Source organism: Antechinus flavipes, chromosome 3 (genome assembly GCF_016432865.1).
Source record: "Antechinus flavipes isolate AdamAnt ecotype Samford, QLD, Australia chromosome 3, AdamAnt_v2, whole genome shotgun sequence".
NCBI classification, from domain to species: domain Eukaryota; kingdom Metazoa; phylum Chordata; class Mammalia; order Dasyuromorphia; family Dasyuridae; genus Antechinus; species Antechinus flavipes.
Window position 1 is genome coordinate 468,146,758 of NC_067400.1, and position 22,254 is coordinate 468,169,011.

The 22,254-nt window shown below is 43.1% G+C and overlaps 1 protein-coding gene across 2 annotated transcripts in view; it reads right to left on the minus strand.

Annotated features, from left to right (window-relative positions):
* Positions 1-22,254, minus strand: part of GLB1L2 (galactosidase beta 1 like 2) — a 54,217-nt gene that overhangs the window by 19,841 nt on the left and 12,122 nt on the right. For both annotated transcript variants that reach the window (XM_051986634.1, XM_051986635.1), the window contains exons 2-8: positions 19,347-19,544; positions 17,875-17,943; positions 17,110-17,205; positions 15,073-15,181; positions 14,222-14,314; positions 3,763-3,844; positions 1,774-1,838 (exon numbers count right to left, since the gene is read on the minus strand). In XM_051986634.1, the coding sequence (XP_051842594.1) occupies positions 1,774-1,838; positions 3,763-3,844; positions 14,222-14,314; positions 15,073-15,181; positions 17,110-17,205; positions 17,875-17,943; positions 19,347-19,544 (712 nt within the window). The remainder of the gene's footprint in view (positions 1-1,773; positions 1,839-3,762; positions 3,845-14,221; positions 14,315-15,072; positions 15,182-17,109; positions 17,206-17,874; positions 17,944-19,346; positions 19,545-22,254) is intronic.

A 22,254-nucleotide genomic window follows, 5' to 3' on the forward strand; every position in this document is an offset into this window, starting at 1 on the left:
TTGTAACACCCAGAGCCCACGCGTGACGGCATGATGCAGCAGGGAGGGAGACCCTCACTATCTGTCAGAGCGGGGCAGCTCCTGAGAATGGCTTGGCTCGGGCAGCATACAGACACACTGACTCAAGTGGATCGATGCTCCTTAGTGAGGTGCATAGACAATGACACATCAATCTGAAGAGTATTTATCAGCAAATTCTCTTTATCCATTGGATACTGAGTATCCAAAGAAGCTACTTTCTTTTCCCTCCGGCTTCCCTGATATCAGATTGCCTGACTTCCTGATGTCAAAGACCCTTCCCAGGACTTGGGAGAGGATTTACGAGCCAGAGAAGCACAGAGGCTCTTCAAGCTGGGACCAGGCCCAAATTCCCCGTCCACCATCATGGCCTTTAAGGTGCTGAGAAAAAGACATCCTCAGCAAGACGTAGATTCAAAGGCACATGATAATTTAGGAATTCCCTGTCCCTGACATTTGTTTATTAATAAAAACAGACTAAAGGGGACATCAAGGGCAAGTCCAAAAGAGAAGAAGTGTTCCAGAAAGACAAGATAGAACTGAAGAGGGAGTGTAAGGGTGGGAGTCGTCCTGCCAGGTGGGGATCACAGCTTTCAATGCAGACTCTAAATATATTACATTTTCAGCAAGCATTGCCTCTTCTGACTCTCCTCCTCATACCTGTGAGTCCTACCAAAAGCCATGAACCCCATGGCTGGCAAGGCACAATGGAAACAGTCCTAGATCTGAAGCCAAAGGACCTAGATTTAAGTCTCACTTCTGACCTTCATTATCTGGATCTCTTGTCCTTTCTGCACCTCAATTTCTTCAATAAAGTAAGACTGGACCAGATTGGATCCTCCTACCTCTAAATCCATGCCCTTATACAATGATTTCATGTATGAACAATAACCCATATTTGTTAAAAAACTTAAGGACAGTTCTGATCATATCTGAAGTGAGGAGAGCCTAGAAAGTAGAAGCTCAAAGTTAAAAGGATCCAAATGATGGTTTTCCTCCTATGATCTCCATGGCCTGCCAAGACAAAGCAGATCCCCAAACTACCAAACATTAGAAAGACCAGGTGTGTCAACTGACATAAAAAGAATTTGAAGAGCAAGGTAGTATGCTTACTATAATTTATGTTTTCTTTGTATTACAATTTGCTATAATTTCTCCTACCTATGCAAATGCACCTTAATACAAATGATTACAAGCTATTTCAGATTAAAATCATATCTTTCATTCTATCTCCATTTTCTTATGGATTAAAAAATGCACTGCATCAATTGCTACAGTTGGGGCCTTCAAGGCATTCTTAAATTCTTGTCTTTCAGGTCACAATGAAACCCCATGGAGGCTGGTAATGAGGTTCTCTGGGGCTGGAAAAGTGTGAAAACTCATGCTTCAGATTCCCTTAGAAGACTTCAAAATCTTAAAAACCTATAGACAGAATGCAAGATGGGTCTTTTATCTGCTTTACCTAGGAAGGACAGAAAAAAGAGGGCCATCTGAGGCATGATAGAACAAGTCTTAGGAGAGCCCATTTCAGGGAGAGACAGAATCCAGGAGCATCTCAAGCCCCTGCTGTTGTCCCTGAGAAGCCTCTTACCCTCAGAAATTTCCTGAAGTCTAGGTTACGAGTGAGGAAGAGGAGGGAATTTCCATCTTCCTGTTAAAGCTCCTTGACTTGACTGTGCTTATGATTGTCGAGAATACTCAGATGCTTAGACAAAAGAAGTTCTGGCCTAGGTCATCTACTTACAGTATCCTTACCTGGAATGAATGGAGATAGTTGAAAATCATGGAATCCACATGCTTTAAATTGACGGTAGCCAGCACTGTAGAGGAAAAAGAGAAATGCTATAACAATAATGTTAATTATAGCTAGAATTTATATAGTGCTTTAAGATTTGCAAAGTACTTTATATAATTTATCTCACTTGATTCTCACAATAACCTTAGCTAGCAGGTGCTGTCTCCATTTTTATAGATGAGGAAACTGAAGCAGAGAGAGATTAAGTGACTTGCCCATGGTCATATAACTAATAAGTATCTGAGACAGAATTGAATTCAGGGAGATAGCACTACTTCACTCCCTGTATAAGTTATGTTGCCACCAGAGCCCACTGAGAGAAGGAATACCAACCAGAACAAGGGAAGTCAGAATGGCCCTGGCCTGGAGACAGAGGACCTAGTTGCTCTATTGGTTATCTGGAGGCATCCTAGGCTAGGCCTCTGTGGAAAAAAGTTGTGTTCCTGAAACTCTTTGGCCCACCGTGAGCAATAACCAATGGATGATAAAAATATTCATCATTAGAACCAAACTATTCTTCAGGGTGCCATCATAAGCTCTGGCCCATCATTCACTGTCTTTCCACCGATGGGTCATTTCCCTAACTATACTCTCTCTTTCTATTGTTGTCCAGACCCTTGTTAAGCCATAGGTTGCCAGAGGGCAAAGACCACACTGAGTCTTTATTCTGAATCCCCTGGGCATGGGAGGCTATAGACACTGGATCCCGACTACCTTGGGGAGGCAAGCAGGCAGATGGGCTTGGCCACCAGCTCTATTTTCCCAGTACGCATATGGCAATGGAAGCAATGACAGGGAGATGGTGACCCCTGGTGGACTAGACAGGAAACTGCTGCCACCTTGGGAAAGGCTGGGAAATCTGGACCTTCGGAAGAAATATTTCTCTTCTAGCTGTCTTCTCCAGGGGTCAGTCCCTGAAGACAATGGAATCCCTCCTCTTTTTACTGCTCCTCAGGGCCTGAGCCTCAGGTTGCAGCCTCTCTCCCTTTTCATGGCCCTCAATTGCTCCTATTGCCACAAATAGTGATTCCTAAAAAAATCAATCTAAGGGAAAGAGGAAGTGAAAGACCCCCTGAATGAATGGGGGACATATGCCTACACACAGTTTAGAGGACCCTTCCCTGAGACTTGTCTCCCCATTGGCCATCTCTCAACACTCTGTGGCCTAGTCCTCCCCCAAAGACTTTCACCAGTGGTCCCTGCCTACAGGATGAAGGCAAATTCCTACAAGATGGCCCCACAATCCAGGGCTGTCAGTGTTCCATCCCAGCATCCCAGGCAATAAAGAGCATGATGAGAGTCAGAGCTAGGAGGAAAAGTGATGGGTGCTGAGCTGTGGCTAAGCTTAGGAAGACCAACCAAAAAACCCAGAGCCTAGGCAGCAGAGGAAAGGGCTTGTGCTGAGGGGCTTCCCAGAACTGCTTACCCAGATCTAGCTATTTCCATTCCAAACCATACTTGTTAGGGACTTGGTAAGACCTCGTGGTATGGGTATTCATTGGTCTGCTCTTTGCTTCTCTTCTCTCACATAGCAACCACATGCTGAAGACTAGATGCTCCAATATCACTTGGCTCATTTCCTTCAAACGATTTCCACACACAGGAACAATAGCTTTCAGATAATTCTGATAGTTCCCAACTCTATTATGGGCCCATCAGGAAATCCAGGCATGGAGGGAATCAGAAAGGACAGAAAACTGTATCCTGTGACCTGAAGGAGCCGGTTATGTTCCTTAATGGAGTGGCGTAGCAAGGACCAAGGAGCAGATGTGTGAATGATTTCTAGACTTGGCAACCTGGCTCCCTTCAAAAAATGGAAATAATGAACAGAGTGGAAAGTAGGTCCAGGAAAATCCCTGCTGCAGGGCCTCAATCCTGATTCTGCTGCTCCTCTAGACAATCCTTCTACTGGGCCCAAGTCCAGCCTGATGGCCCCCAGTTATCTGTACCTCCTTCCAAGTAGCCTCCACTCAGGCCATCCTTGTTGTCTGATGTCATAAGCAGCTCACTGATCCCTCGACTCAACAGGGCCTAAAGGGAAACAGAACAAGATGAGCCACCTTCTTTCCTCCCTCTTTCCTTCCCTCTGGAGTTCTCTCCATTAGGAAAAGCAGTAAGAGCCCCAAAGAAGACAGTGATTGTAACAGGCAGGATGCAGAGAAGAGGCAAGGGAGATAAAACTCAGCGTCCACAGCCCTGCCACACAGAGTGGAGAGAAATTGCTACCTCAGCATCAGCCACGCTCAGCAACACCAAGGGAGTAATTAAGGCCCCAAATTAGTTTTTGTGGGAATCACAGCTGAGGATGCTGCCGTGAAGACCTGGACTTCCGGGCAGCCACTCCCAATCTGGGTCAGAATGGCTGGCTTCCCTTGGCCAGCTCGGCATTCTTAGAGTCATCAGTCACATTGAAGTAGGGATCCTGTGATCATCTGCCTTTGGTCTCAGTAGCCTGAAGATTTAACGGGAGCTAGGATTGTTCCCAAGTTTATTCTAGAGGTAGGAAGTACAGGATTATCATCTCCTATACCCCACATCCAAACCACCAGCTTCCTGGTTGCTCAGTTCATGGTAAACAGCTCTCTGAACGCCAAAGAAGCTTTTTAATATCTCCTGGGAGCCGACCAGTACTTATTTTTTTCTTTTTTCCTGAGTCTCTCAGGCTGGGAGCAATCAGTTAAGTGGCCACTCTCATTAGTGACAGCATAAAAGTGGTAATCTGCCCTATTTCTGACCTGGACCTGTCCTACCCCTATTTAGGCAACCTGATGGAGCCCTGATCTATAGGGGCTCACCACGCTACACTGCTAAACTTAGCTAAACTTGAGTGTCCTCCTTTAGATTAGGACACATCTTTAGTCTTAATGCAACTCAGAACTCCCAAACTCAAGAGTTCCACCAGGCTCAGCCTCTCCAGTAACAAGGCAGGCACTACCACTATGGGCAAGCCAGCATGTTTGCAAATATGCTAAATGTATATATTCTGACACTTTTCCCTTTGCCAGCATCAAGGAGAGATGAGCTTTGGTTCAATCTACCCACTTATTCACAGTCCTTGGAGAAAGACATATTTGTTAGTACATTCTTACCAGAAGTACCCACAAAGAGCATATTGAGCCCAGAATAGTCTAGGGAGGAGGAGGAGGATAAGAATTTGATTATTTCATTATTCCAAGTAATTATTATAATCAGAAGAGAGGATTGCTGAAGTGACCTCATGAAAGAAGTAAAAAGATTTCTCTAAGAGCCTACTAATTTACTCCCTTAAGAAAGGCAATTTCCACTTCCACATCTCCCATCACCTTTTGACCATAGATCTATTACAGATCAGAGCCTTACAAAGTATAAAAAAATATATTTTTCCCACATTAGGTTCTCCTGGCCCTAAAGATCTTCCATATGGCTAGCAACATTTTTTGAAAAAGAAGCAAACAAAAGGCAAGAGAAAAAAGACACAACACTTTCCCTACAGGCCCAAGCCATGGAAATGGTGAGGTGCCAATTATCATGTCTGAAGGTACTTTTCCAGGGGACCCATACACATGCTGAACACAAACCACACAAAAAGGAGAAAATAATCAGAGCTACACTTTCCAGGGGCACATCAAGCTTATCCATCAGACTTATTCTTGGCTCATAAATTCTCAAGAACAATATTGTTCTTTAGTCAGCATGGCCCTCCTATGCTGGCTGAAAGCAGCCTCAGTAGAAAGAAATTTAGGAGGGATATTGGAAGTGTCATCCTAGAGTAGGATTCCAGTATGGTACGAGCACTCAAAATCACACTACAGAATGATGAATCAATCAGCATTTATTTTATTAACTGTGGGTCAGGCACTGTGCTCAACTGAAGGAACCTGGCATATTTGGGAGCTTGATATCACAAATCTGAAGGGCTGTCACACGGAAAAGAGATTGTTCTGCACGGCCTAGAAGGACAGATGGAAAACCAGTGGATGGGAGGAGGCAGATTTTGGCTCATCATAAGGGAAAAAAAAGTAAAACAAAAGTTTTCTAACAATTAGACCTGTGTAAAAAGGGAGTGAATGAGTAGTAAGTGCTTAACAGCTGTTTACTGACTTGACTTAAAAATGTTTAAGCAAAAGCTGGATGACCACTGTTTGGAGAGGTTGAGAGACATCCTGTTCATTTTAGCTGGACCATGGGAACTCTGGGGTTCCTTCCAGCTCTAAGATTTCCTCCTCTCTACCAAAGGCTCTGACGTTCCCCTCCCCCCACCCTTTCAGGGCAGCTACCCTATATCTCATTGGGATAACACCAATAGTGCTCATGTTTCTTGCAGTTTGGAATATGAAACTAAGGCAAGGTCATATACACCTTGGCACTAGCCCTCAGAGACACAGGGCTGGTGCCTGGCTTCAGGGGATTACTAATAGCCAGATACAACTGTTCTTCTGCAAATACAACTCCCTCTCCTCCTCTCCTTCCCTCTATCTCCAGCTGCCCATCCTGGAAGCCTCTGCAAGAGGCCCACTCACTGTGCTGGGATGTTCCTGAGTGGAGAGCTGGTCTTGGAATCAAGAAGGCTTGGGTTTGAGGCCCACCTCAGATACCTCCTGGCTATCGGACCCCAGACAAATCACTTAATTTCTCACTGCCCCAGGTAACTCTCTAAGACTCTAAGTTGTAGAACAGGTGGTTGACCTGTACTGGTAGAGGGTTTTTCCTTACCAGGAAATTCCTCTACACCAATGAACCCACAGGTCTGGGCCAAAAACAAAACAAAACAGTTGTTAAGATTGTGTGTGAATGATTATTAGGACTGATTAAAGCAGTTCTCTATGCAAAATAATTACCTGAGGTAATGTCCCATTTTAATGAGCACTGATTTGCATATTTATCTTTGAGCTAAATTTTCCTTAAAGTGATCAATGCACAGTTTAACTCCATATACTTGAAATATATATTTTGCTGTCTTCTAGGAGATAAGTACAGTTATCCCTTCCATATTACAGCTTTCCTCAATGTGATTTTGATATATCACAGATTAACATAACAAATTAAATGGAAATTTGGGGGGAGTTTTTCAGAAGCTGCAGACAACACAGAGTCCATGACCAAATATTTAATCCAAATTTTACAAGAACCACCATAAAAGAACTGGTACAAAGAGAAGGCCAAACAATTTTATGTGGATTTTCCAATCATAGGAAGCATCACACCCCTGACCCTCCCAATGTGGAAGAGATAACTATATATTCTGCCAATGTAAATTCTTTGCAAAATAAAATAATCCTAAGTTCACAAGCTTTTCATATTTGCCCATGGAGAGCAGTTCCTCTACCAAGCCCCAATAAATTTTTACATGACTTCTGTACATAAGTATACAAAAGAAATATACACACCAAATATTTACTGATAATAAATCATAATTTCACAACTCACATTTCAATCACATGACCCCCATATAGCGTCACAACCCATAGCTTAAGAAGCTGAGTCCTACAAAATTAGAAGGGAAGCAGAAAGCTGGAGGGGAAATTTTATTGCCTGTATTTCTGATAAAGGCTTCATTTCTAAAATATATAGAGAAACTGACTTAGTTGGTAACTGGTTAAAAGATATGAGCAGATAATTTTCAGATGAAATTAAAACCATTTATAGTCAAATGAAAAATGCTCTAAATCTCTATTGATTAGAGAAATGCAAATAAAATAATTGAAGTACCACTTTATACCTCTCAGATTGGCTAAAATGACAGGAAAAAATAAAAATAAATGTTGGAGGAGATGTGGGAAAACTGGGACACTAATGTATTGTTGGTGAAGTTATGAAATGATCCAATCATTATAGAGAGCAATTTGGAACTATGCCTAAAAGACTATAAAGCTGTGTATATCCTTTGATCCAGCAGTCTCACTATTGGGTCTATATGCTAAAAAGATCATAAAAGAAGGAAAAGGACTCACATATGCAAAAATGTAGCACTTCTTTTTTTAGTGACAAAGAACTGGAAATTGAGATGGATTCCCATCAATTGAGGAATGGCTGAATAGGTTATGGTATATGAGTGTTATGGAGTAGTATTGTTCTGTAAGAAATAATGAGTAAACGTATTTCAGAAAAGCCTACATGGTAAGATCTACATTTAATGCTGTTGAATGACATGAGCAGAACCAAGAGAACATCGCACACAGCAACAAGATTATGTGATGATCAACTGTGAGGGACTTGGCTCTTCTCAACAATGAGATAATTCCAGGCAGTTCCAATAGTCTTGTAATGGAAAATCACAATCATATTAAGAGAGAGAACTATAGAGACTGAATGTGAATTGAAACATGATATTTCCACCTTTTTTTTGTTTCTTTTTCTTTGGGTCTGATTTTTCTTGCACAACATGACAAATATGGAAATACATTTTTAAAGGATTGCACATATTTAACCTATGTCAGATTGCCTGCCGTCTTGAGGACAGGGGGAGAAAAACTTGGAACACAAACTTTTATAAAAATCAATGTTGAAAATTATATTTATTTGGATTTGGAAAAATAAAATAACTTTTGAGAAAAAAAGAAAAGGCTGTTTTCTACATAATGGTTGTTGCCCAACATTCTCCAAGTTGAAATCCTCCTTTGGAAAGTTCTGTTGTATATAAAAAAGCAAAGAAGGAGCAGAAGCACAGATAAGGATGTGGGAGATGGTGGGGCTCATGGGAAGCATTCCCCCATAGGTTATAAATAAAAGAGAGGAGCCCCTCCCCAAGACATATGCTACTTGTGTCTGAGGGGAAAATGCTAAGACTGGATCTGAAAGCCTCAGGAAAATTCAATTCCCAGGAACTTTCTCTATCAGGATCCTCAACAGGGACAGGGTTTAGAACACTACAAATACCACCAGATGTTTTCATCAAGAAATTTGCTGAATAGAAAAGAAGCAGATTGTGGCTACTAGGGGAGCTGGGAGCTTTCCAAATTGTCTTTTTTTTCCCAAGTATTTTGGGGAAAAGAGTAAAGACAACAGACAGAGGTAGAGAAGGAAAAAAAAAAAGTGTCCAGAATCTCATCATCAAACACTCCTGTCCACTTTCATTAGGTCTTATCTACTGAAATAGAGCACATTAAGCTATTAAAAACCAAATAACATGAACGATCTCAATTGGATTGATAAAACAGTCTAGGAGCAACATCAGGACAAGAAGAGAGCATTCACTTCCAGAAGTCAAAGTTTCAAAGAATGAGTTGGGTCATATTAGTGGGTTGTCACATCACAGATGTTCTGCATGGATGGGATGATTTTGCCTCTCAGGTGGCTGAAGATACTCCTCCCTTAATCTATATTAACAAACCAAACCAGCCCACTCCCCCACACACTCAGCGCTGTCATTAGAACTGAGGTGTGTTATAAAAAATACAGTATTGGGCCAGGGGAGTGAGACCTGAGTTCAAAAGCCTACTTTCAAGATCTATATCTCATTAGCTATTTGACTTTTGACAAATTTGCTTTATTTCTTTGGACATCGAAGTTAAATGAAGAGGTACTACAAGAAAACAGATGCCACGAAAAGCTAAATGTCTGGAAAAAAATAACTTAATTGTCATATTATTTTAATATATGATATTATTACTTATATTTGTTACTTCAAAGTTTACAAGGCACTTTGCTCCCCACAATCCAGTCCGGTAGATATTACCACGATTAAGTCCTATTTTGATGAGGAGGAATCTAAGGCTCAATGAGGTTACATTAGTTCCCCGCAATCATACAGCTGGTCTTCTGGCTCCAGGATGCTTTCCACCAGGCCAAGCTGAAGAAGCCACCTCATCCTGGTGCCAAATGAAGCCAGAGGAAGGATTCAAGTTTAGTGTGGAGCTTAGTCCATTAAATTGTTAGAAGATGGCCAAGAAAAAGCCAAATCCAACTAAAAGTGGTGCTGGCCACTTCACAAAGTGGTTTACATCTGAAGTTAGAAACTACAGCAGATTTTAGTGAAAGACAAAAGAACAGAGAGTGCAGACTCGCCCGGAGATGATGACTTAGTCTCCAACTCAGACAGAAATTTAGCATGCAAGACCGACTGTGCAATTTCCTGCAGCTCCAGAGGCTGACACAGGTGAGGGAAGGAAGTCTTCCCTCTTAAGTCTTAAGTCTGACTAGATCCTCTGTAATCTTACCTGCAGCTAGAGAGAAAGTACAGAAAGAGCCTGGTTCTGGAGTTGGGGAACCTGGATCCAAATGGGACCTGACCCTCCCCGCCGGTGGAATGTTGGCTGGGTTGCTTACCTGCGAGGAGCCCCAGCTCTAAAATGAAAGGAACTGAGCTCCGGGACTCCCGAGGCCCCTCCATCGGCTCGAGTCTGATAAGGACTCGACACTGGCAGGACACCCAGGTGACTGTTCCTGGCCGTACCAGGAGGAGGCTGGGAGTGCTCTGCCACACACTGGGCAGGTGAGTCTCGCAGGTATGCAAAGGACCTAGGTTTGCACCCACTCCCATTTCCCTCCCTCCTCTCCTCACCGCAGCAGCCACCATTCGGTCCTGCTTTGTGGGCAGAGAGCTGGCCAAAAGAGAATGAATAACCCCTGGAGGCTGTGTCTCACCAAGGGTCCTGCCCCTGGGTCCTGCTGTGCTGCTGGGTAAGTGACCCAGGCTACAATTTCCAGGAGCTGTTAAAGAAACTGGCACTTCAGCCACAGAGGGAGCCCCCAACCCGCCTTTGGCCCCTGAATGTATCAACCTCCGCCTTGAGCAGCTTCAAAGAAGCAAAGGTTTTATTTTGACTATGCCTGCCCTTCCCCCAACACAGGCCCATCTCCCCAGACCCCAGGGAACCAAGTGTGAGCAGAAGGAGAGGTCCCTGCAGCGCCTCCAGTCTCTGCTCTAGCCTTGAGACTTCTCCTTCCCTCCAGCAGAGTCCTAAGATAAACAACTCCCTGAAATCACAAGGGAAGGCCAGCTGGGAGATGTATGAAAAAGGGAAGAGAGAGTCATCGCACCTGTCTCGGATCTCCCTCAAAATGGAAGGAACAAAGGGGATGACTAACTAGACAAGGGGCTGGAGAAAGAGCTAGTGGCTACTCAGGAATCGCCCTGCCATGGACAAAGGGGCTCAGAAACAAGCGGCTTCCCATCTGGGGCCATGCTAGATGCCCTCCCTTTACCCAGAGACCCCTTTGTACACAGAGCTCCCTGGGGAGAGGAGGGAGGGAGGCAGGCGGGACTGAAGAAGCAATGAACTAAAAGCTTCTGCCAGCAGGGAGAGAGTTAAGCTAAGTCTCCAGGTGGGGACCAGTCTGCTCTTTACAGGAGAGATTTCACCACTGACAGTCAAGAGGAAAAGCAATTCTAGATCTGGATCAGCTCCCACAATCTACCCACCAAAGCCCAGGCCTCAAAGCCCTATCTGTACATATATTCAGTATAGGGAAAGGAACGCTTCCAGGAAGCCTGCCCCCAATTAATCTGACTCAGCCCTTTTAACTATGTTATTTGTGTGTTCAGTTTGACCCATGATGAATCTTTCCCTTGTTTGTATGTCTGTATGTATCACTGTCAGTTGTTTCTAACTCTTGGTGACCCCATTTGGGAATTTCTTGGTAAAGTTACTGGAGTTATTTGCCATTTCCTTCTCCGATTCCTTTTATGATGAGGAAACTGAGGCAAAAAGGGTTAAGTGACTTGCCCAGGAACACAATTAGTGTCTGAGACCAGAGTTGAACTCTAGAACTCCACTCTCTCCCCCACTGCACCTACTAGCAGCCCCTGTAGCCTGCTAGGAGCTTCCTAAATGTTCTTCTTTGTGCCTGCCCCATGTCCCCACCGGAAGTAAAATTATCTCAAACAGAATTTTGGTCAGGTCTCTTCTCTATTAAAAAAAATCTTCCTTAGTTTCTTCCTGCTTACTGAGCAAAGTTTCAATTTCTTTGACTGACTTCAAATCCCATTACAATGTAGCTCTAATCTACCTTTCGCCCTTTCTCATTCTATTCCTCTCCACATACTAAATGCTCAAAAAAAAAACCTGGATTACTCCATGTCCCTCTCATAGGCCATGAGTTTTCCCATTCTTGTGTCTTTGATCACATTGTCTCCTATTCCTAAAACATCACAGAATCATAGAATTTGAACTGGAAGGAATCACCTAACCAGCTCTCATTAAGGTCCAAAGAAATGACTTTGAAAAATCACACAAGAAATGAGTGACCAAACTGAGATAGTCTGAAATGCAGCACTTTCCCCCCGGCACTGGGTAACTACAATTTCTCCCCCATTCCTCTTTTTTTTCCTCTTGAATTTATAAACCTCCTATAAAGAACAGTTCAAAGCTCCGCGCCCCAACCCCTGGCCTTCCTTATTCCTCCCAGGCAATGAACTGGTCTCCCTAGGAGCTCTGTCCCAATAAAACCATTTCATTTTATAGCTAAGACCTTTATTGTGCGCTCTAGTTATTCCTAAATGCTATCAAGCTACCCATAAAATGTGAAAGAACTACATCAGGTAAGACTGAAGTAAATTCATGATTCAGGCATAAAGGGTGACGCTATGAGCAAATTAGGAGAGCAAGAGATAGTCTACCAGTCAGATCTGAGGCAAAGGGGAAAATGTATAGCCAAAAAAGAACTAGAGAACATTATGAAATGCAAAATAGATAATTTTGATTACATTAAATTAAAAAGGTTTTGCACAAACAAAACCAATGCAGCCAAAAATATAAGGGAAGCAGAAAGTTGGAAAACAATTTTTACAGACAGTGTTTTTGATAAAGGCCTCATTTCCAAAATACATAGAGAACTGAATCAAATTTTTAAGAACACATTGATAAGTGGTTAAAGGATATGAACAGTCAATCTTCAGATGGAGAAATTAAAGCCATTTATAGTCATATGAAAATATGCACTAAATCACTATTGATTAGAGAACTGCAAATAAAATAACTGAGGCACTACTTCACACCTTTCAGGATTGGCTAAGATGACAGGAAAAGATAATAATAAATATTGAAGTGGGAAAATTGGGACAACTATGCATTATTGGTGGAGTTGTGAAATGATCCAGCTATTCTGGAGAGCAATATGGAACTATGTCCAAAGGGCTGTCAAACTGTGGATACTCTTTGATCCAGCAATACCATTACTAGGTCTGTATCCCAAGGAAATTATAAAAGAGGTAAAAGGACCCACATGTGCAAAAATGTTTGTAGTGGGTCTTTGTAGTGGCAAAGAACTGGAAACTGAGTGGATGCCCATCAGTTAGGGAATAGCTGAATTAAGTTTTAGTATATGAAAATAATAGAATATTATTGTTCTGCAAGAGATGATGAGCAGGCTAGTTTCAGAAAAGTCTGGAAAGATTTACATGAATACAAGGAACACTGTATATCAGAGGTCCTCAAACTTTTTAAATAGGGGGCCAGTTCACTGTCCCTCAGACTGCTGGAGGGCTGGACTATAGTAAAAACAAAAACTTTGTTTTATGGGCCTTTAAATAAAGAAACTTCATAGTCCTGGATGAGGGGGATAAACGTCCTCAGCTGCCGCATCTGGCCTGAGGGCCGTAGTTTGAGGACCCCTGTTGTATATAGTAATGGCAAGATTGTGTGATAATCAACTATGATAGACTTGGCTCTTCTCAGCAATATGGTGATCCAAGGCAATTCCAATACACCTGGATGAAAAATGCCAGTCACATCCAAAGAAAGAACTTTAGAGATTGAATGTGGATTGAAACATAGTATTTTTACCTTTTTGTTGTTGATTTTTCTTTCATTTTTTTTTCCCTGTTTGGTCTGGATTTTTTTCTAACATGATAAATAAGGAAATATGTTTAGGAAATTTGTACATGTATAGCCAAATCAAATTGCTTGCTGTCTTGCGAAGGGGGAAGGAAAGGGAGAAAAGTTTTGGAGCACAAAGACTTACAAAAATGAATGTTGAAAACTATCTTTACCTGTATTTAAAAAAATAAAATACTATTGAGAAAGAAAAAAAGAACTACATTTGGAGTTTATGGAACTACAAACCTGTTAAGGGTGGGGGGATGGGCGTCAATAAGTTTATTAAACTTGACAACAAGATGACCTGCACATAGCAATAAGCAAAAGTTCTGGGGCAACATTTCTTGCTTCTATTTTATCCCTTCTCTCTACACATCTCTAGTTCCTACTAAAAGACAATTACTAACTGAACCTTAGTACGCTTGATACTAACTGTTGATAAGTACCTATTTCTAGTGCTATTTCAATCCAAATGGGGCAAGGCATCCAGGAACCCCTTAGCACTAGAGTCTCAGTCTCACAGCTGATCAACTGAGTTGGTTCCATTTTCCATTGAGATGAACCCTGGGGGAAGAATTTCTCTCCAAGTAGCAGAGACATCTGTGACTGTGAAGGACGGTGGGATGGAAAGGAAATCTTGGGAGACTCAAAGATAACGGAGAGCGGTTCTTACCGTCTTGATGTAAGGCATGTAGTTGGAGTCCTTGTCGTAAGAGCCGTATTCATTCTCTACCTGCACGGCGATGATGGGCCCTCCTTGTTTATACTGAGAAAGGAGGATTTGGGCGTTAGCGCTACAGGGAGAGGATCTAATCATGTCGTTCCTCCTCTTCAAACCGCGCAGGGTGCTAGTCTGACCCCCGAAGTGCCTCCCACCTGGCTTTCCCTGGGCCCTGGGCTCCTAAGAGGAGGGGGTGCAGCTCCAACAGCCTCATGAGCTGGCTTCCGCATCTCCCTTCCCAGGCTGGCTAGGAGTGAGGCCTCGGTGGCCCCGTGACTGGGCCTTGCCCCTCCTCCCCGCTCCCTCATGCCTTCAGCACTGCCAAGCTGGGAGTGAGCTTCCCGGTCTTGGTTGGTGACTCCCAGAAACGCCGAGAGAGAGCAAGCCCTCCTCAAGAGAAAGCCTCTTCAACGCGCTTGGATGTAAACAATGGCTGCCTCACAAAACTCCCGGTGGGGGACTCCCCTCCGGAACGGGCGTGCGTGTGCACACCCCCTTCTCTGGGCAGGGCTCGGTGTGCCACCTGACGAGGGTCTGTATCCCAAGGAAATTATAAAAGAGGTAAAAGGACCCACCTCCAAATGCACAAAGGCATGGGCCCCGACCTCAGCCCTTGTGCCCTCATTCTGAAGATGCAGCAAGCCCGGGCCCGAGGACTCATGGCCCATGGAGGCAGTGGGAACAGAGCCTCCACAAGGTGCATAAAGAGAATCCTGGGGATCGGAAGGGGGGCCACGGAGCCCCTGCTGGCCCATTTTCCTGGGAATGGAGGGTGCAGGAGAGATGGGGGGTGTTGGCTTTACCTGCAGTGGAACCACCCTGGGAATCAGATGATTAAAATACCGATCCACAGCTTTCAGGAAACCGGCATAGGTTGTTCTCAGCTCCATGCTGGAGTCCTGGAGCAACCAGCTAGGAGTGAAAAGAGCAGGGGCTGAGCACCAGAGGGAGCGTGGATGGGGTTCCAGGTCAGGGCCGAGCTACATCCTCAAACAGCCCACTGCGGAGCCCGGGCCACAAACACCTCGAGCCCTTCACCCATGGCTGCTCCCCAGTAGAGGACATGGCAGGGATTCAGCTCGGGCTCCTGCTCGGCTGCAGGAAGGGAGGCCGGCCAGGAGCTCCCGGTGACTGGGGATCAGCCTCCTGGGCATTTCCACCCACAATTCTCCCAGGAGCCCCAAACCAAACGGCTCAAGGGTCTTTTAGGAATAGAAAACCCAGCCCAATTTAACCGGCATCTCTTTCCATTGTCATCCATGAAGATGAGCTTGAAATCAGCAGCAGTCTGCTTTATTGACTCAAAAGCCAGCTACCATCCATTCTAATGGAGGCTGTGGGGACCAACAGGGATAACCAGGCTTCATGGTACAAAATGGGCTCATCTTTCATACTCTCCCTCCCATGATCTCAGAACTCCACAACAGCTGCCGAACCAAGGACAAAATATAAAGTCCCTGCTCCCAACTTGAGCCCCTCAACCTCTCTTACATCTAGAATAATGAGAAGCATAGTCTGTGTCCCTAGAGTCCCATTGCCAGTCTGGAAATCACAGACAGAACTGAAAAAAGTTCTTGCTAGTTACTTGCTAGTGTATAATCGAGGGCATAGAGAAAGCAGCAACTTACTCCAATCTAAACATTTATTTAGCACCCCTGAACTCACCCTTAAATCCAAATGGATTACTCTCATACCCTCCATCTCTGCTCTTGGAAGACTCCTGATTTCCTGAGACCCTGCCCTTTTGCCCTTCGCAGATCCTGACCCTCCTTGGGGCTATGTGTGGGCACTCATGTGCATATTTATACTGCCTTTCCTAAGGGATGTCATGTCCCAGCATAATTAGTGAAAACACAGACTTGGGTGCCAAAGGTACAAGCTGCTGTCTAAACACTCCTTAATCCCCTTCTGCGGCTCAATTCAACCTGAAGAACTCTAAAAAGTTCCCAGGGATCTTTCAGCCACCTGGGCCCAAGAAGGCATGGGAAGAAGAGGAGAAAAAAGTTACTAATACTGCGTATGCTAGCAGCTTCTCCGGGGACAGTGTCATGGAGGTGAACAACAGGAAACGAAAGAACCAAGGAGGACCACAGTATGAAAACTGCTTGTGTGGCCAGAGTTACAAGCAGACACTACACCCTTTGTTTCTGTTCCACTCGGGCCTTCTATAGCAGAAGGCATGGGACAGCCATGTATATGACTCTGCATAAGAATGGGGTCTATGATGCAGAAAGGGTCCTCACCCTTCAGTGCACAGGGGAGGGATTGCTCCTATATAAACAAGCAAGCATTCTTATAAATGGAAAAGTGAGAAACAAAATAAGCATGAAATAATTAGCAGAGTTTTATCCCAGCTGTGGATCATCCCTTCTTTCATTCACTCCCTTCCACTATACATTCAATATTGCTCACACTATGGAAGACTTAAGATATCTAAAAAACAAAAATTCCTTTTTTTATCATGTGCTTTTTTTCCTTTCAAAGCACTTACCCATTTTCTCACATATTCTACCCTAAATATCAGGGAAAGTGACATGCAGAGTAATTGATGAATAACATCTAGTTAGAAGCACAAGGACTTTGTAGAGGTAGGTTAAATGCCATATCCTGCCAGTCCCTGCATGGGGCCCTACAAAAAAAATTTCATGGGAATTGTACTTGGATGATACCCATTACTATGCCTATAGTTTTAAGGGTTCATATTGTTGATTTTTAATGTAAACAGGAAAATGAAGAGGAAAATAAGCTTTAAAACAAAGTACATGTTTCTGTGGTTTCCATTCTGGATAGCTCATGGAACATCTGGAATCACTGTTCCATACCGCTCACTTTGAACTTACCTGGGTAAGCCCCCAAGGTCCCATTCACTGCAGATGTAGGGACCAGGGCGCAGAATCACCCATAGCCCAATATCTGCTGCCATCTGGACAAAGGCCCTAAAGAGGAAGACAATGTCAATGCCATTTGATAAAACCAAAAGCAGAGTCAAAGATAGAAGGTCTTAATTAGCAATCCTGACCAGACTGAAGTTGTTCTCCCTCAATTGGGAAGTCTGGGGAGAGCTCTGGCTACCAAAAAAGTTGGAGCAGCTGGTACCCAGAAGGGAAGGGAATTCATCCTGCCCAAGAGGCAACATCTCTTCCCCTTCTCCCTAGCCCTCCATGAAAAGTCAGGGGTTCCTGTCTGCCTAGGTCACTAATCAGAGGGTCCAGGGGAGGAGGAGCTCCAAGAGGTAGCTCACCCCAGCTTTGGCTGTCTTACAGCTTTGCTGACCAAGGACATGGGAATCCCTTGTCACAACACAGGTGGCAGGTTTCATACTGCTGACTAAATCTGCAAAACCCTGGGCTTTTAAGCAGCTTCTCTAGATTACAGCAGGAGAGGAATGACCACAGAAGCCAGGTCATAACCCTGCTGGGGGAAATCAGATTATCTAATGGAGAGGACTGGCTCAGAGTAAAGGGAAAAGAGTTCCCAGAATTTTAGAACCTGGATCCCAGAGTCTTGATTTCCTAGAATAAAGGTCAGCTTTCCCCTTCTACTTTCCTCCCCTATTTACAGCATCCAACCCCAACCTCCCCACAATTTAAGCTTTTAAGACATACTCTACGTCCAAGTTCCCACTGAAGTTAAACTTCCCTCTTTCTGGTTCATGGAGATTCCAGGGAATATACCTGCAACCAAAAGAAGTAGTCAGATGAGACTCACTTATCTCATTCCACCTATCTCCAGGTAATCTTCCGCACACTGAGCTTTGGAATCAGATACCTGGGAATGGTCCACTTCTGCTAAAAAAAAACCTTTGGTGAGATACCCTGGCTGCCAACATGTAAAGTGGATCAGCAGAACTGACAAGCTGAGCTTGTGAACCCTGCTATCCCTATATGTTTCTGAATGGGCTCAAAAGCAAATGAGAATGATTTGGGATTCACCCTCATTTGGGAAAACCTACAAGTTCCAATCCCTTCCATTATGGAAACAGCCCCACCTATGATTTCACTGATGTAGGGAACTCCCAGGAAGGAAACAACCTCTACCAACACAGACCGGCAACCCTTCTACCACATACAGCCTTAGGGAGCTGTCCCAGATATGGAGAGGGTAAGCAGACCAATTATGTATCAGATCCAGCTTCAATACCCACCTGATGCATCAGACTAAGTCACAAAACTTTATTTGCACCAGAATCACCAGAAGGAATCCACTGGACCATGTCAAATTCACAGTGGTTCAGGAGCTTTGGCTCACTGTTCTGTCTGACCTCTGGGATCCCATCCCCCTTCTTTATATCCTAGGACCTGAACAGCTGTGGTGGCATGGGGCCCACAGCATTCCCATTTTCATTATATTTTCCCTTTTCTCCCAATATATCAAATATTATTTTAGCTAGATATTTGCCTCTTTCCCTTTCTTGGCTTGAACCAGTTAAATGTTAAACAAGGGTTTTCCTTTACAAGGTAAATTCACAATTTCTCTAAAGGGTCATGTATCTGACCTGCAATGAATATATTAATTTCTGCTAGATTCACCCTGAATTTCAAAGGGTAAATCTCAAATCTCCAAGAAGCCAGGCCCCATATGGCATGGGTCATATTTCTTCCTTCCAAGATACCCTATCACAAATTTTAGTTCCACTAACACTTCTTAGCAAGAACCAGTGTCAGCCTCCTACAGAGTGCTACATGATCCCAATGCCCAAAATACATCATAAATATCATTCCATCACCATTTTATCTTCCTTACTGGTCTGAAAGTTTCCTGAGAGCAAGATGTTCTCCCCTAAGAGCCTAGGTGCTTCCCTTAAGACAGGGACTTTCTCCCTTCTTCCTTATCTCTCCCCATCCTCTACACTCAACCATGCCCTGCCTTCTCCCAGTGGCAGTCTTCCATGCCCCTACCCCCATCAGAACCAGGCTGGGCATCTCTCCAAACATGTCTGCTAAGTGTTACTGGCTTGGATATTTGGGCATTAAGCAGGAAACTGATCCTAGATAGTCAGAGCTATAAGTTATGACATTTTCTAAAGATCTCTGTGAATAACAAGGGATGGGATTTGGGGAAGGCTAAGAATACTCACGTAGTGAGAGTGTTTAAGCCACAGGCCTTCAACTTCAGCAATCGATCTCTCCAGTATTCCCTGGGCACTCGAAAGTAGTGAATAGACCCCCCAAAAATCTGGAAGTGGGAGCCTTCCAACAAGAAGTTTGGGCCTTCAGCTTGCAGTCCCAAATGTCGGTGCCAGCGCCATATGGGGAACAGATCACTCCAGTTAAACCTCCAGTCAAAGGGGAAAGAAAACTTGTAAATCTTCTGAATTCAATCCTAGTTACAGGCAAAGGGGCAGCAAGAAAGGGAAACGCTCCTTGCTTTTCCTACAAAAGTCTTGCATATATATAGTGTCTTTATGGGGCATTACCTCCCCCCAACAAAAAAAAATCTTTCCTCCCTCAGTCAGACATAGACAAAAGGCCTTCCTCAGCTCCACTCACACACGTGCCTGGTGGCTGTGGAAGAGCAAGCTAGCAAGGACGAAGGCAGGAAGAAGACAAACACTGTTTTCACTGGAAGGTCACTATACTAAAAGGAGAGGAGAAAGGATGGAGAGGGCGCCATGCTGAAAAGGGGAAGGCAGCTGGTGATCTGGGCCAGACAGCTCAGGGCTGCTGTGCAGGCCGGCTGTGGGCAAGGGGGGGTGAAGGAAGCAAGCCGGAGGGCTCCTGCTGCAGAGGCGCCGGCTCTAGGCTACTGCTCAGTACAGTACCTGGGAGCCGCCTCACTCCCACAGCTGTCCAACTTAAGGGGCAGGTACCTGGAAAAGGGCAGCTGGGTTAGAAGCAGCACTGGTTACTGAATCCCCACATGCTCAGCTCCCATTTCTTTACTTAACAAGATGAATTATCAGCCAAGAAACTTTCTAAGACAGAGACCCAGTCCCGGGAAAGAAGCTAGACGCTCACCATCAGAACTGCCTCTACATACTCTCAGCTGAAATCACCACCCTGCCATCCCTTGGTCTCCAGAAAGAGCAGTTTGTACAATCAGGCCCCAGCCCACCTCTCAAACCTTGCAATAATTTATAAAGCAGCTTCAGGCATCTGTGACTTCCTTAGGGTGGCTACTCACGCTACCAATACAGATTGTGACTCCTCTACAATGGAGTGAATGGTCTTTGAGAGTTATTGTAGTTAATAATGTTAATAATGTGTTATTGTTGTGAATAATTCATCTGGCAATGAGCCTTTCTATGCTTACCTTGATTGGCCCTAACATGACAATTTATAAGTTATAACTTGCAGTCATAAAATGCTTTATGGTAATAAAGCACTTCATAGACCATCTCACTTGCTCCTCATAAGTTTCTGATGCAGAAAGAGCAAATATTTCATCTCCATTTTACTGATGAAGAAAAGTAAGGTTCGGAGAGATGTGACTGGTCTTCTTACTGAAGTTTACAGTTTATTTAGTGACCGCATGCACAGAAATGAAAATAATTAAAAAATAACATATGATCAAATACAATTTAAATTGTATGTTTCTCTTATCATGTATGTGGACTTACTAAGAAAATATAAAGTAGAGAAATGTTTTGCTAGAGATGTCTAATTAACATCAAACATTCAAATATCACAGCCAGGAACTGAATCCAGATCTTCTAAATCTAAGCCCATACCCTGCCTTTCTAAACTTTCGTTGGTCACCAAATTAGTCATTCTCCAGACAGACAGTCAGCCCTTAAAAGTCTGCATGTTTATTCCCACAGCTCCCCTTGCTTGGAATATCTCATAGTCTCTTCTTAGGCTATTACATTCCACCTCTATAAAGTGCTTTCTGATTATACCGGTTCCCACTGCTAAGTTTCTACAGCAGAATAATTCAAGATGGTAGGGGAAAGGATTAAAGGGCATATGCTCCTTACATACTCCCTTGAAAATGATGATAGAAACAATGGAAAGAAAATTGGTTAAAATCCCACACAATAAAAGAAAATTCATCAAAAAAATTTTAATGAGCAAAACAAAATAGCAATTACCTTTTTAAAAAACACAATAAGCAAAATGATCAGCTAAACTACAGAAGCAAAGCAACTGTAAAAATAAGCATCCATGGCCCATCAAGATATATCCTCAAATGGCTGACACATTCAAGAGAATTAAATAACTATTAATTTTGAAAAGAATCATCATAAAAATGTAAGTCTTTTAAAATCAATTTAAAAAGTAAGTCTTTTAAAATCAATTAAAGAAAAGTATAATTAAAATTAAGATACTAAAAAGTTATCTATAGTAAATAATTAAAAAGTACAATATTGAAAGTACAATAAAAACTACAGAAACAACATATGATGACAGAAAACAGAATTTCATAAATATGAAACACAACTAAAAGTACTGACCCCAAAAATAATAACAATTATTATTATTCAGGTTAGACCTAGAGAACAAAGCTTAAAATAGCAACTTTGGGATTACTGATATTTAAGAACATTTAGAAAAACAGAAGGAAATTATCAAAAGAAGTTTCACATAATTTACAAAAACAATGAAGAAATACAATTAGAAAAAATCCACAGAACTTTGAGAAGGAAAAATCCAAGATATAACATCCCTGAAGACATCATAGATACATTCTGGTACTACAAGGAAAAAATACTTCAAAAGCTGCCAGAAAAAAATGAATTAATCAAAAGATTCACACATTTTTAAAAATTACTCAATTTCTACTTTTCTTCTTATAGTTTTTTTAAATGCTTTATAATAGAAGCAGGTAGATAGCATAGTGGATACAGTACGGGGCCTGGAGTCAGGACAATTTGTGTTCAAATTTGACCTCACACACTTATATAATTCTAGGTAAGTCACAGAATATCTCTTTGCCTCAGTTTCCTCAAGTGCAAAATAGGGAAAATAATAGTACCTACATTAGAAGGATCAAGAAAATAAATATTTGTAAAGTACTCAGCATTGTCTCTGGTACACAGTAGGTGC